This window comes from Castanea sativa, chromosome 9 (genome assembly GCF_040712315.1).
Source record: "Castanea sativa cultivar Marrone di Chiusa Pesio chromosome 9, ASM4071231v1".
In the NCBI taxonomy this organism is placed as follows: Eukaryota; Viridiplantae; Streptophyta; class Magnoliopsida; order Fagales; family Fagaceae; genus Castanea; species Castanea sativa.
Genome location: NC_134021.1, coordinates 39261384 through 39276497, shown reverse-complemented (window position 1 = coordinate 39276497; position 15114 = coordinate 39261384). Strand labels below are relative to the sequence as shown.

At 37.2% G+C, this 15114-nt stretch overlaps 1 protein-coding gene across 2 annotated transcripts; it reads right to left on the bottom strand.

Annotated features, from left to right (window-relative positions):
* Positions 1-313: 313 nt before the first annotated feature.
* On the bottom strand, positions 314-7485 carry LOC142609337 (uncharacterized). Of its 2 annotated transcripts, XM_075780908.1 has the most exons (8): positions 7364-7485; positions 6946-7110; positions 5868-5973; positions 4724-4906; positions 1976-2491; positions 1092-1175; positions 919-1014; positions 314-748 (listed from the first exon to the last, which is right to left on the bottom strand). In XM_075780908.1, the coding sequence occupies exons 2-7, from the start codon at positions 6991-6993 to the stop codon at positions 953-955; spliced, it is 999 nt and encodes a 332-aa protein (XP_075637023.1). In that variant the 5' UTR covers positions 6994-7110; positions 7364-7485; the 3' UTR covers positions 314-748; positions 919-952. The 2 variants fall into 2 exon arrangements, with proteins under 2 accessions (XP_075637023.1, XP_075637024.1); XM_075780909.1 differs by lacking the exon at positions 919-1014.
* Between the last annotated feature and the right edge of the window lie 7629 nt (positions 7486-15114).

Sequence of the window (15114 nt, the reverse complement as noted above, 5' to 3'; positions counted from 1 at the left end):
ATAATAAAGTAGCGTCACTAGTGTGCAATCAATAATAACCTGCCAACTCAACGGGTGTAAAATTTATTGTGAAAATTGTTGTCTACAGCATTGCTCATTTTTTTTTTTTTTTGTGTGCTTGTGGCAAGGGTCTCACTTTTTCAGGGATTCTAAAACTGTAAATAATTTTATATCCAAATTTTCTAAGGATTTCATGTTAGCATGATAACTCGAGACCAAATGGCACAGAGAATTAAACTTTACCAAAGAATTTTTATGAGACACATACACAAATCAACGAATAAAAAGCCTTTTCAAATGCATGAAGCACATGTTATCCAATTCACATTCTTATTGCACTGCGTATAAGAGACATTATCAAAACTTTAAAATGCACATGGAAGATTTTGATCCTTAGACGCATCTATACGTCCTTGACAACTGTCAACCTCTAATTCTAATGAAAGGATAGTAAAGATTATCCACAAATCTATCATCATCATACCAAAGTACCAATATTTGTTTCTGAGACACAGACTGTGCAGTAAGATCAGCTTCTCATGGTCACTGAAAACCTATTTTCAACATCAGTTTTAACTTCCCCCCAAATGCTTTTCCTACAGAAGCATTCCTAATGTAGATTCTTACCAATACATAACGTCAATGAGCTTCTACACACCAATTAATACCTTCAAGGAATTTAAAATCCAGTCTCTCCAATTCTACAATGCTATGTACAGACACTTCTATCCTTGGGTTCCTGTTAGACCTGTAGCAATAAAACACAGGATGATCAGTTAATTGTGCTATAAGACTCACAAAATTACTAAGGAGTGTCAGGATTGCATTTTCGAGGACTAAGGGCTTTTAACTACAGCTGGCAATTTGCGTTGTGAAGAGATAGTGACGGCATATAAGTGAAAGCAGCCCAGCAACTACCTCAAATAGCAGACCGGTAGATATAGCTTATTCACTATTCACTCCCAAAGTCTTCACAACTCAAGCCCTCTGATATAGATTCCAACCTTTTATTGTCTAGTGTAAGGCCAACACACCAATATCAGTTTCAACCTTTGAAACATGAAACATGAAAAATATGGCAAAAATCTAACCTTGATGTTCTCTGTCACGAGAATCGAGAAAGCTTTCTGAATCTGTTGCTAGGAAAGGTGATCGAGGGTAAGTCTCCAGTATATCTGAAATTTCCAGATGTATTACATTAATACTAAACGTACATACAAGGTTCTTGGAATGATTAAAGCTACGCATACACCTAGATACATACATGTTCTAATACAAAGTAAGATCCTGTTCATAAATTTAGTTAGTTAAAACTACACAAAAACTCATGCACACAGTTAATGGCCAACTTTTGAGTTGATGTCATCAACTGAACTCATAGCCCAATCAGCAATTCAGCATTCCACCTAACAGTCTATAATTTTGTGTATTACATTTTTTTTTTTTTTTTTGGTTGAGAGGGTTTTCATTCTTTCTCAGATGAATTTTACAAACAAAACAGTTGTTCCACTCAAACTGGCTGAGTTCCAGCTGCCTCACTGACTAGAAGAGTAATCTTGAGCAAAAATAGAGGAGCATATAAAAACTGATGCAAAAGCACAACCATAAATTATTTCAATATTTTATTTAGGATTTTCATTGGATAATTTTATATTTTAAGTTTTTGCTTGTTTTGAAATGTGATAGGGATTAAATTTCATGTTCTTAGATAGGGATTAGTTTAGTATTTGGATTAGTAATTGAGTTCAGCTTAGGATTAGTCATTTATCTTTATCTCTTATTTCTTGGAAGCTCTATAAAGCTCCAGATAATTTATTTTGTATTCAAACTATTTTGATTAAGAGTATTCATTCGTGCAAATTGCGTTTGTATTTGGTGGTGATTCCAAACAACTGTGGGACTGTTCTAAGGTGGTGAAGCCTAGGCTGTCCCGCATCATTCATTCATTCATGAGAGAGAGAGAGAGAGCACATACCAGAACTCTGAGAAAAGTCTGCTGCCAGGTCCGAGAGACTGAAATTTCGAGGAATCTGGCCTAAAAATCCAAAAGAAGAAGATTCCATATCCAAAATTTGTTCATTCAGGGGTTGTGAGTTGGACTCTACACTGGGGAAAGATGCAACAGATGCATCCCCAATTGTTGGACGCATTTCCAGGACATTTCCATCAGAGCCAAACATGTAAGAGGAACTGCCAGAGTATCCAGTTTCTGATTTGATCATCCCGCCATTTATTCCTTGAATCATACCCAAGTTTGAGCTCTGAGCAGATAGCATATTTGGTGGGGCATCAATCCTACTAGAATGAGCAGGCATTTGAACAGCAGCATGCATATTTGGGTGCAACAATGATCCACCATTAGTATATGCATTAGGCACACCATTATTAGTAAATGCATTAGGCAAACCGGAACCAATAGGGTGGTGGATATTTTCTGCCTTCACAGCTGGTCCTGTATGCTCTGGGCCATAGCAAGCTGAGTTCTGGTGCACTGTCAAATAAAGTAACTATCAGTTGCCAATTTAATGAAAGTATGACATGCCATAACAAGTATGTGCTGGAAATGAGTGATCAAGGAAAACATTAATTGAAGTGCCTTAACAGTCCTCAGGCCATCCAATAAATCTGTAACAGACTAAAATATGGCATTTTGAGCAAAATTAGCCCAGCATTACAAAGGAAAGACCAAATTATGTCCACCTCCCCTCCTTTGCCCCCACCCAGCCCACCAAAAAATGCCAAATTCCCCATCATATGAAGTTGGCTACGTGCCTGTAATTATATCACATGCTATGCTTGCTTTTGTCACCAACTTGATCAACACTTATTCACAAAGCATTATCAACCGAAATAAAGTTGTTCACATGGTGTACGTATGCATCTGTATCATTTTAAAGAAAAAATATTTTACAATTCATTGTAAACCCAATGCAGCAATCAGTTTTCAATAAGTTTTTTTTTTTAATAAGTAACATAAGAATATTATTAATAATAGAAAAAGTGCCAAACCGATTGGGGATGTACTATGGGGGCACAAATCAGGAAACACAGTTTTCAATAAGTTCCAATAATTAGCATGTCAATCTTTAGTTTGCATGTGCATATGATGTATTCCATGCATAGTTTTACAATTATTAGACATTCATCCTGTCGAAATATGATGTTATGGCATCTACACAACCAACATGTAATCCTAATTTTATATAAATCACTAGCAACTTCATTAGTTTGGCATCCAGACTTCCTGAGATGTTCTCTTTTAGGGAAAAAAAAATCCATTTAATACATTGAGAATGGAGGCCTACATTTCAACAGAGTGCCAACTTCTAAAAAACTTTTCGCATACAAGTGCAGCATTTTCAGCTATGTAAGCAATCTCTGGATTATTGACCAATGTGGATTTATTAACAATAACAAGCTCCTGTGTTCTATCTCAGAACTTTTGAGGGTTTTGTTATGGTACAAATGCTGGATCCTCTTGAAAAAGGTTGAGAAACTACATAATATTTATCAATATTTAGGGAGAGAGTAAGAGAGAGCTAGAGAGACTAATAAGACTGCTCAGCTATGATTTTTGAAAATTAATCCCTCGTAAACAGCCAACCAACCTAACTAAGCTGCATTACTGCTCATGCTCCACACCAGATTAATGCAACAGTGCCAGACTGATAACAGTAAAACAAGGATGAGCTATAAGTTCATGTGAGCTAAAATTAATGTCACGGTTAGATTAGATAAAAATTGAAGATTATTCCACTCTCTCTATAGAATTTCTTGCATCATTCTACTTCACACAAATATTTTTTGATAAATATTCTACTTCACACAAATTCTCAAGCTTATACAGCAAGAGCCATTTGATAAAGAGGGCTAGCATTGAGTTTTTAGATATTTTGTTAAACCACATTTTAGGGTTTTAAGTATTCCATAAGCCATACCAATCCCTAAGAAATGCAATCAAGAGATATACCATAACTTAAAAATTACTGGTACATAGTTCATAGTAATAATAATAATTAAGGGAGATAAAAAAGCTGGTACAAAATGGTGGGTCAACATGAACCCCTCTTCCTTTTCTCCAGTCCACCTATGCACGCCAAAACTAGAGGCTTTGAAGATTCAAAAGAATAGTCATAAATAAGACATTTAATTTGTCAGAATGTATTGTCTTCTGTGACACTTGCAAGCAATTTAGTAGTGAAGGAAATTTTAGGGGCTGTCCCAGTTCCTCTAGATATTACTAAGAAAATTTAGAGAAGTGAAAATGGGGTGATATTCTAGTAAACAAGTATACAAGATTGACCAAAATAAAGAGAACAACAGAAGAAGCAGGGAAAATGAAATGTGCTAGGGATGAAATACACTCTCTAGGCCAACCATAATATTCATCTCATAAGTGCAGCAAAGTGAAAAGGCTTCTCTATTTTCATGTGACAGAGAAAACTGTATGTTATCCAAAGACAAAGATGCATAACCCACTTACATAGCAGCCATAAATTCCACGCAAATGCTAAACAAATTTACCCCTGGGATTAATTTAATGACTAGTATTATGCAATTCAGGGCTGCTAAGGAACTGAGAGCAGTAAAATGCAACTTAGAACAACTAAACCTACAAGTAAAGCTGTGGGCCAAAATGGACTTCTAGGGATTATAGAAATAACCCTAGTTACTAAACTTTTTTTTTTTGATAAGTAACCCTAGCTACTAGAAAAGGTCTTACTTGATGAGATATGAGATCCATTAGAGGTAGGCAGTGAAGCAACTCCACTTGATTGCATCTGACGCATTAACTGCACCTGTTGATCAAGCAACCTGTTGAATTCATTTATTTGTTGCTTCACCATCAATCTAAGATAATAAGCCCTGAAGAAATCTCGATTTTCTTCTTCTAGCTTCTGCCAAACTGAAAAGCGAACAAGATATTAAGTTTGTGAAAGGGAGAAGGACACAGCAAATGCATAACAACTGTAAATAAAATTGGGTGGGAAAAAAAAGCTTTCAGAAATATAAATTTTCTTTTTTTGAATCCACTAAAAACTGTGGGTGCATGGATGTGATTTCTCATCATTGATTTATAAATCAATAATACAAAAGCCTTATCTTGCTTGCTCTTCTTTTGAAAGAAATTGTTTGAGCAGCTGCAACTGCACTGGGTTTATTTGCTTAAGTTGACTGGCAAGGAGAAGTAAGTATAAAGCTCTGGGGAAAGATAAGATATTGGATTAGGTTGAAGGGCTGAGCAAACCTATATTTCTGAAGAAGTCCTATCTTTATAGATAAAAGGAGTGATAAGTTTGCAGTGGTTCATGACTCCTGATTGAAACAGGTTGGTTGATGACTCAATATCCAAGTAGGACAATGAGCAAAAAATTCTTTTAGATTTCAAAGTTCAAACTTACTTGGTAACCATATAACACAATTACATGAGCATGAGCTATGGTCATCTTGAATATTAGAATTAATAATATAAAAGAAAGCCATAAAAGAAGCATGAATAGCAAGGTTCAAAATGCAAACTAAACAAGTTGTTTGGGCAATAGGCCAATGATACTTGATCAAAATTGGTCTTCAACATGCTATTATTTCTCCTTTTTTCTTCCTTCAAAAAAAAAAAAAAAAAAAAAAAGAAAAAACAAAATTGAAGCTATGCAATTTAAAGAGTTAATTTTCTAACTCTTCTAAAATTAACTTAATTATCAAAAAAATTACACTGTATTAATTTATTATGATGCAGTTTTTTTTAATATTGATTATGCAAGAAATCTCCATATATTGCTTGAACAAATAAAACCTACTAGTATATGTTTCAGAACACATAAATAAATGAAAATAATGACAACTTTTAAAAAAGTATACATAATTACCAAGCTCTGTAAAACCAGGCTCTATTTTTGCTTGATCCAATAGAGTTTCCACAACCTCCTTCTGATTCATGTACAGTTGAAGACATCGCTCTATAAGATTTTGCACCTGAAAAATCAAGGCATGTATGCCCCCGAAAAAGGAAATAAAAGAGATCAGGACAGCCAGATTATTTTTCTTATATACAATACATGGACTAAAAGCATGGTTTACATTTTTCCATGTCATCAACATTCTACAGTAGGGTTCATCCCAAGAGCTCAGGGTTCAAATCGCCCCATCCCCCACTATTGAATTATAAAAAAGGGGGGTCAAACTTTGGTGCGATAGCAAGTGCCTTCCACCCAAAGCTGCATATGTCGTGGGGTGTGCATGTGGTAAGACTACCTACCAATCACCTCTTCTAGACTCCACAGATTTGGGAGTTTTGTTGCACCCGGTACAACCTTTAACATTTTTATCAAGGTTCTATGGTAACTCTAGGGTATGGTACCCATAAAAATCGTTTATTTCGATTGATTTATTCATGAACAAATTGGTAAAATTAAAACACATGCAAATACAGGCTTCGAAAAACACAAGATACAGTACAATTCTCCCATTTAACATCTGTTTAGCTAAGATTTTAATAATTCTATAACAGAGTTACCCTAAGAAATCTAGAAAATCTCAATCCATATCCCCTTATATCATACATACATAGACACACAAAATAAAAAAAATTTAATTAAATTCAAAAAAAAATTAATTAAAAAAAATGAAAATTATAATTAAGCTAATATTCCGATTTCTCTAAACCTAAGCAATAATAGTACCACAAACACACATCACAATACAAATTTAAAAAAAAAAAAATTAATGAAATCACAATACAAAAGATGAGGAAAAACAATCATTATTCAGAACTAAACAAGTCAATTACTCAAAGAATTTTAAAAACAAATAATCAAAATACACAAAAAGGAGCAATTAGAAGAAGTATAAACCTATATAATTACTTTTTACTAATTAAAATCACTATTTTTTTAAACGGAAAAAAAAAAGAAAAAAGAAAAAAGAAATTCAATCTGAAAAGCTTACCACTTGTATATCTTGGCGCGATACTCTTCTAACGGAACCGCTCGACATTTTTTTGGACGCAGAGAACCGAAACGAAAATCACTATAAGAACGAACGCTATGAGGAATATTCGATAAATTTGAAGCTTACTTTTCACGCTGATTCTCCTCCACTTTCAGCTTAAACCTATCAAAATAATCGAATATTAAATCGCTCTGATCAAATCAAAGACAAAATTTCACAGCAACAAGAAAAACGAAGCTAACGATTTTAGCTGATCTCGCTTACAAAAAAATAGAGATATAGAATGAAAAATCCAAGGGTTTGAATTTGATTATTATGTAACCAAAAGCAGAGATTTGTGAGGTAAACCAATAGAGATGTGAGTATATGTAGGGAGAGAAATTTGGAGCAAATTGGTGATTTTAATCAAACTTACCGGAATTGGATTCGAGAGAGAAAGAGAGAAAATTGGAAGGTGACGAAGCAAATGTTCGCTTTTTATGGTGGAATCGGCTTGATATAATTTTTTTTTTTTTTTAATAATAAAAGAAGTCATACTTGGGAGGAGTTTTAATTTGAATCTACTCCTAATAATTTCTTGTAATTATTTTTTATTTAAAAATAATATTTTTTAATTATTTTTTAGTCTAATTTTTTATGTATTTTTTTAAAAATAAATTTTAATTAAAATTTGAAATTACTTTATAGAAAATATAAAAGGCGGTAAAAAATAAATCAACTTTTTTGCTTTGAGTTATAAGAAGTTTCTAAAGATATTTTTTAAATAAATATTTTTAAGGATTCAGCTAATTTAAAATTTTACAATTATAAGGAGCAAATAGATTAATAGTAAATAATAAAGTAGTATTAGTGACAATACACTTAGGTGGGAATAATCAATATTAATGGAATAATTAATATTAACCCGTCAACTTAACAATTGAAAAATTTATTGAGAAAACTGATGTGTCCGCGTTTCTAGGTTAAAAAGATTTTGGACGGGTTGGCAAAAACGAAGTGGATAGTATTGGAGGTTGACACGTAGAAAAAGGTGGGGTCCACAGGCATGGGAGATCAGTTGATTTGGATATTCGGATTTGGACTCTCTCATTATTACCATCTGATCATCGAATTCATTTATTTGGCTGGGGGCGGGTTTTTTCTTGCTGTTTACACGCATACTTGGATCGGATTTAGTCAATTTGTGGTCAAAGACAAAGACCCGAGGATGAGCCTGGCCCTTCAAGAACACTTCCAGAAGACTTTTTTTTTTTTTTTTTGAGAAGAAACATTTCCAAGACTTGATAAGTTGACTGTAGATTGGGTAATTAGGATTTAGGAGTCCTTTTCTAAAATTTTGTTACATATATCTAGTTTTCCATGTCACTAGGCCACAGGAAAATTCATTTGTATCATTGTATGCTTCACAGTTATTTTAAAATAGGATTCTAAAATTGTGTCCCTTGTACATAGTTTTGGCAATGCAAGAATATTAAATTATATACCTTTAAATTTTGGTAAATTGTCTTTTTTGGTCTCTTAAAGTTTACTTTTGTTATTTTAATTAGGTTTCATATTTGACTTTTAAAAAAAAAAAAATAAGGGTATCTAGACCTTAGAATATTCAAACATTCCCTTGTGTGTATGGCGTACACGCCAGGTTATTGCAAGTAAGAATCTCATAGGAGTGGTCTTAAAATGTTGGTAAGAAGTTTCGAAACCTCATGAATATCATTCATGAGACCTTAGGAACTACTTAGTCAATTCCTTGCAATTTGAACGGACCTTTCTAAAATGACATAGTTTTGGCTTTTCTCTCAATTCAAAAATTACTAGGCTGGGTTTAGTAAGTGCAATTTGCATTTTCCAGACTCAATGTTTTTGTTTTTAGTGGGTCTCGTGCACTGTTCACAGGACCCACAAACTACTTTTTTCAACAAAAACAACTTTAAAACTAGGTCTCACAGCACTATTTATATATTTAAAAATTATTTTGTTACAGTATTTGTAGACGACTAAATTTCTTAGTTCGAAATAAATCAAACAAGTAAAATAGTTTCGCAAATACGAATTTGTATTGATAAATGTGTGGTACAATTCTCTGTAATTACAAAGGAGTGATCCTCTGATTCGATCTCCTTGAAAGATTTATTGATTGGAATTGTGGTAATGTGATTTTGATTTGAACATAAGATATTCTTCAATTTGGCTGAGGAATGGATCGAAGATCTTTGAAACGGAATTACAATGAATCTCTAGCTATGAGCTTGTTAGAAATTCTTTGTTCTTCGTGTTCTTCGTGTTCTTCGTGTGTTCTTCGTGTTCTTCGTGTGTTCTTCGTGTGTTCTTCGTGTGTGAAGGTTTGTGGTGGAAGTTCTTCGGGTTGGAGGCTTGAATCCGTAGAGCTTCACCAATTTGTGGTTTGTTGAGGTTTCCTGAGGCTTTTAAGCTTGATTCCAAAGTGAACTTTGAGATTTAGGAATATGATTTGGATGATTCCTCTTTGATTGTTCTTCGTATTTTGAAGGTTTGTGGTGGAAGTTCTTCTGGGCTTTCGAGGCTTGAATCCGTAGAGCTTCACCAATTTGTAGTTTGTCGAGGTTTCGGAGGCTTTCGAGCTTGATTCCTAGTGGACTTTGAGATCCGGACGAGTAGTTTGGATGATTTTGCTTCGAATGTTGTTTGCATTCGAGGTTGAAGTTCTTGAAGTTCTTGGAGGCTTCGTTCGATTCCGCAGTAGCTTCCGGATTTCCGAACTCAAGATATCTTCTTCCTTCCGTCTCGCCCCGTCTCGTCCCCGTTCTGTGTCTCCTCCTAAATGTCTTAGGAAGGCTTCTATTTATAGGAGTTTAGGGGTAGGCGAGTGACACGTGGCGGAGCTTGATTGGTCCGCTTATGTCATCGCTTACACGTGCCGAGTGCTTGTGTCACCGCTTACACGTGCGAGGGCCGCTGCGTGTCATCGCTTACATGTGCCGAGTGCTTCGTGTCACCGCTACACGTGCGAGGCCGCCCGTGTCATCGCTTACATGTGCCGAGTGCTCGTGTCACCGCTTACACGTGCGGAAGCCGCGTGTCATTGCTTACACCCGCCGATGCAGCTTCATGCCTTTATTTCAATGACACTTGGCAAATTTCTATTGGTTTCGAATAGCGATGGCAAAACCTAGCAAGAATACGTGGCGCTTTGTAATTGGTTGTATTTTGTGGACTTGGTAGTATGATGTGTCGCTTGTGATAGGTCGGGAATTTTCCCTCTCTACAAATGCCCCCTCGAGACTCGTTCATGCAATACGCTTTTAGAGTGTGGTGAATGAACGAGTCTTGAAAGAAAGTGGATTCCTTTTTATACTTGACTCTTCTAGTGAAATAGCCGAAGGTGGTGGAGCTTTTAGCAGGATGAAGTAATTGCAAGAGTAGACCCACCCATATGAAAGGTTTTGATGAGACCGAGAAGGGATCCGCCCGTATTTGAATGTACTCGTGTGACCGAGCTTTCGAGCAAAGGTTAAGTCAAAGTAATTTCCGAAGAAAGTATTCAATGGTACTTGAGTGGGTTGGTGGGGCTGGAAAGTTATTTGCAAGAAGTTGGATGTACTTGCAAGATTGAAACATTTCGGTAGATGTTAAGCCGAGGTAATTTCGGAAGAGTATTTTGGATCGTTGGTGGCGATCACAGTGGTGTCAAGATAGAAGAGGTGAGTATGTTGGCATACAGCATGCAGCTCGGAGCTAGCCTCTTATTTTTAAGGACTTCCGGTGAAGTTATATCCAAGGGTATACTGGATTACATGTAAAGAACAGTGGGGAGTGTGGTTGAATGTGCTTGCGTTATCGCATCACTCGTGTTAAGTCAGTAATTTAAAAGTGTTTTGGGTTTGTCGATGTTGATGGTGAAGAAGATAGTGATGAAGCAAAGGATGGGTGAGACATACGACACCATGGCCCCGACCCCGCATGTTGGGGACTCTCTCGGTGTAGATGCCTCTCGGGAAGTACACCTTCGGATGCGGGACCGGCCGCATGCCGAATGATGTCCGTCGCCAGTCGTTGAATGCGCCCCGTGTAATCCGGACCATACCGACGGACATTAAGTTGAAGTAATTTCGAAGTATATTTTCAAATTCTTCAAGCCGATCTTAAGTTGGAGTAATTCCGTAAAGTGTGTTTTCAGTGGTACCAAGCAATGATGACCTTTGGACCCCATGCCGGTGGAAACATGGAATGAGGCTTTGGGGACCCTTCACCGACACCAAAGGCTAATTTCTCGATGAGCCGGTACCTTGGAGGTCATCACAAGTGTTGGATGGGAGACAATTTGTAGGATACCCCAACACTTCTTACCATCTTCACTTGGATGCAACTTTATTGGGAAAGCATAACAAATGAAAGATGGAGCTAACTTGTGATCCTCGGTTTTAGAAACCAGCTAAGTTGCCGTTTGTTCCGAACCACCGCTTCTATCGGGAGACCAAACAAGAAGAGAGACTATGGAAGCTCGGTCTCAAGAACGGGTGTCTTCGCCGGACTTGGATTTCCTAGTGAACCAAATCCAAGAAAGCATGGAACAACGATGCCGACCTTGTTATGAATAACTCTATGAACAAACGTGGTCATTATGCGAGGAAACAAAATTTGTTTGAATCCTAAAACAAAGGATGATGTTGTGAGAAGGGTTACTACCGAACCATGAAGGGGTTGATTTCAAATCGATCATGAAGTGATCTTGGTTGCTCGTATCGAGAATGACGAGACCATAGTGAGAACTGGCCGTGAGCGAGGATTTGAAAATTTGAAAGAAGCAAATCTTCATTTCATGACTCACATGTTTTTTTTTCTTGATGGATTTAACAGTATCCTGCCCTCCTATTTATAGTGAAGAGATGGTAATCGGTAGCGGGTGGTTTAAGAACGCCGGATGAGACTTCTGGGGAATGGTGGACGAGAATGGTAGGCGCCGAATGGGAACGGCGATGAGAATGGTAGGCGCCGAACGGGAACGTTAGGCCAAGACCGGTAGGCACCGACGAAAATAATAGCCGAAGTAGCGACCCAATGTAATTTCAATTTCGAGACATACTGCGAGAGTTCGTCTCGCTTTTGAAAGGGGAGCCTTCGATCAAGTCTGGAGGATAATTTCGAAGGAATCCGTACCAAATGGACGGGTCTCAAATTACGATCTTCGAGAGCTTAAATTTTGGACACCGCGGATTTCTGGAGAAGTGGATGTAGCTTTTGTTCCAAAACAAATACCTAGATTTCAAAATCAAAATCTGCTAAAACCTGATAGGACAAGTTTTGCTTGAACATCTTGATCTTTGGTCAAAGTTTACATCAAAGCCAATAAATTTGGAGAATCACAAGATTTGAGCAATTTTGGATTCTCAAATGAATAAATAGACCCAAAAATTGGAAAGTACACGAAAGAGTGAACAAGATAGGTCAATCTTAAAAATTTTGACTTTTGGTCAAAATTGCGTGTGCAAAAGTCAATTTTTTTAGAAACTAGATCCGTGCAATTTTCGAAGCCTCCCTAAGTTAAACTAATCTCAAAATCGAAAAGTACGTGAAAAAAATCGGAGGACAGGTTTGTTTTGAAAATTTTGACTTTTTGGTCAAAGTCCAAGTTAAATACTTAATTTGCCAAGTTTTTTTTTTTTTTTTTTTTTTTTTTTTTTTTTTTTTTTTTCAGGCGGTCCGGATCCGGGTCGGGTCGAACCGGGTCTAAGCGGGTTGGACCGGGCCGAGGAGGATGACGTCATCCGTGACGTCATCAGCCTGGAGCGCGTGTCACGCGTGGCGCGTGCACGCGCGTGAGAAATCACCGGCGCGTGGGAGCGCGTGGAATCTTCTTGCGGCGCGTGGGAGCGCGTGCACCTGAAGCTGGGATCGCCGGACATTCTGGCGGCGCGTGGCGGAGCGTGGCCCATCGTTTGGGCTTGAAATTTTCACATCTTGTAGCTTTTAGGCCGTAGAAGACTGCTATGTGGTCTGTTTTGTGAAATTGTGCACAGATTTGCACAGTTTTGATGGACTAAACCGGTGGTCATCGCGAGCGCGTGGTGGCGCGTGGTGGCGCATGGCTCATCGTTTGGACCTAAAAATTTCAGGTTTTGTAGATCGAAGGCCGATAGCTCTAATGGTGGTATCAGTTTTGTGAAATAAAGTCTGGATTTTCACAAATTTGGTCGAGAAAGTCGTGGGTCTTTGTTGGACTTATGGCTTTTTCTTTGGTCTAATTTTGCAGTGGCCGCCTGGACATGATGCAGAAATTCTGGTGGCCGCCCTGACAGGATGAAGACATTATGGTGGCTGCCCTGACAGGATGAAGACATTATGGTGGCTGCTCTGACAGGATGAAGACATTATGGTGGCTGCTCTGACAGGAGATTTGAAAATTCTGGAAGGGAAGCTTTGATTGTTGAACTTTGTTACTTCTCCTCCTTTTTTCTTGTCTGTTTATCCCAGAAATTTTCTATATAAAGCCCTACGGGCATGCATACATTTATTCAAAGTGTAATCTTCTGAATAAAAGTGTAGAGATTTTATTTTATTATTATTATTATTATTATTATTTTAAATTCATTTATTTATTTGTTATTATTATTAAAATTTTAAATTTTTTTTTTTTTTTTTTTTTTTTTTTTTTTTTTTTTTTTTCAGGGAATCATGATGCTTTATTTCAAGGATTCGAAGATCGGGCAAGAACCAGCCTTCAGTCTTCTTCTCCAGCTTTTAAGATTTTTTTTTTCTTTTTCTTTTATCCTTTGTTTAGCCATGCAATGAGATTTTCTTCTGACTTCGCTTTTTTTGTTGTTGCTTGTTTTTGTTTTGCAGCTCAGTTTCCTTGATCTTTGGGTTTTGATATCAAACTTCACGCTGACGTTCTCATAGAAGTGTTTGCCTTCATTTGGTGACTTTGTATTTCATTGATAGCAACGTTGCAAGGACGTATGCCTTCATGTTGTTACATTCTTTTCTTGCATCAACAATCTTTTAGTGATATTCGTCTTTGCAACGACGTTTCCATAAGGATATTCAGCTAGACAATAATGCTATCGCCCATAAAGCTACGTCAACACTTCATTTGCACAAAAGCTATGCCAACATTCATCTTTGCCATGAAGCTACGTCAACACTTTATTTGCACAGAAGCCATGCCAACATTCATCTTTGCTATGAAGCTACGTCAACACTTCATTTGCACAAAAGCCATGCCAACATTCATCTTTGCTATGAAGCTACGTCAACACTTCATTTGCACAAAAGCCATGCCAACATTCATCTTTGCCATGAAGCTACGTCAACACTTCATTTGCATCGAAGATGGGCCAATAGTTATATATTTAAGTCGTGCCGACATCCATTTTTGTCATGCGATCGTGTCAACACTCCATTTGCACGAAGCCATGCCAACATTTATTTTTGCTATGAAGCTACGTTAACACTTCATTTGCACAAAAGCCATGCCAACATTCATCTTTGCTATGAAGTCGTGTCAACACTCCATTTGCACGAAGCTATGCCAACATTCATCTTTGCCATGAAGCTACGTCAACACTTCATTTGCACAGAAGCTATGCCAACATTTATCTTTGGCGTGAAGTCGTGTCAACACTCCATTTGCACAGAAGCTATGCCAACATTCATCTTTGCCATGAAGCTACGTCAACACTCCATTTGCACAGAAGCTATGCCAACATTCATCTTTGCTATGAAATCGTGTCAACACTCCATTTGCACAGAAGCTATGCCAACATTCATCTTTGCCATGAAGCTACGTCAACACTTCATTTGCACAGAAGCTGCACTAATATTGGCCTTTATAATGAAGCTTGAAGTTTCAAGAAGCTCCCATCAAGACTTTGAGGATGCAAAGAGATGCCAATAAAACCTTGAAGATGTGAGAAGAATGCCGCCATGATTTTGACATTTGCACGAACATGCCCTTAGAGGAGAGATGATGCAACATCAACTTCAGATGTTGGAGGAAGGTGACATTGTCCAGATTTTAGAGACTTGATGTGAAACAACACCACTCAGAAGGGAGATGATGTGGTTCGAATTTCAGAGTTGTGAAGTGACACATCCTAGAAGAGAGACAATATAGCCTAGACTTGAAAGGTACAAAAAAGATGCCCCCAGGAGATAAGTGATGCAAAGTATACTTCAGAGACGTGAGAATAT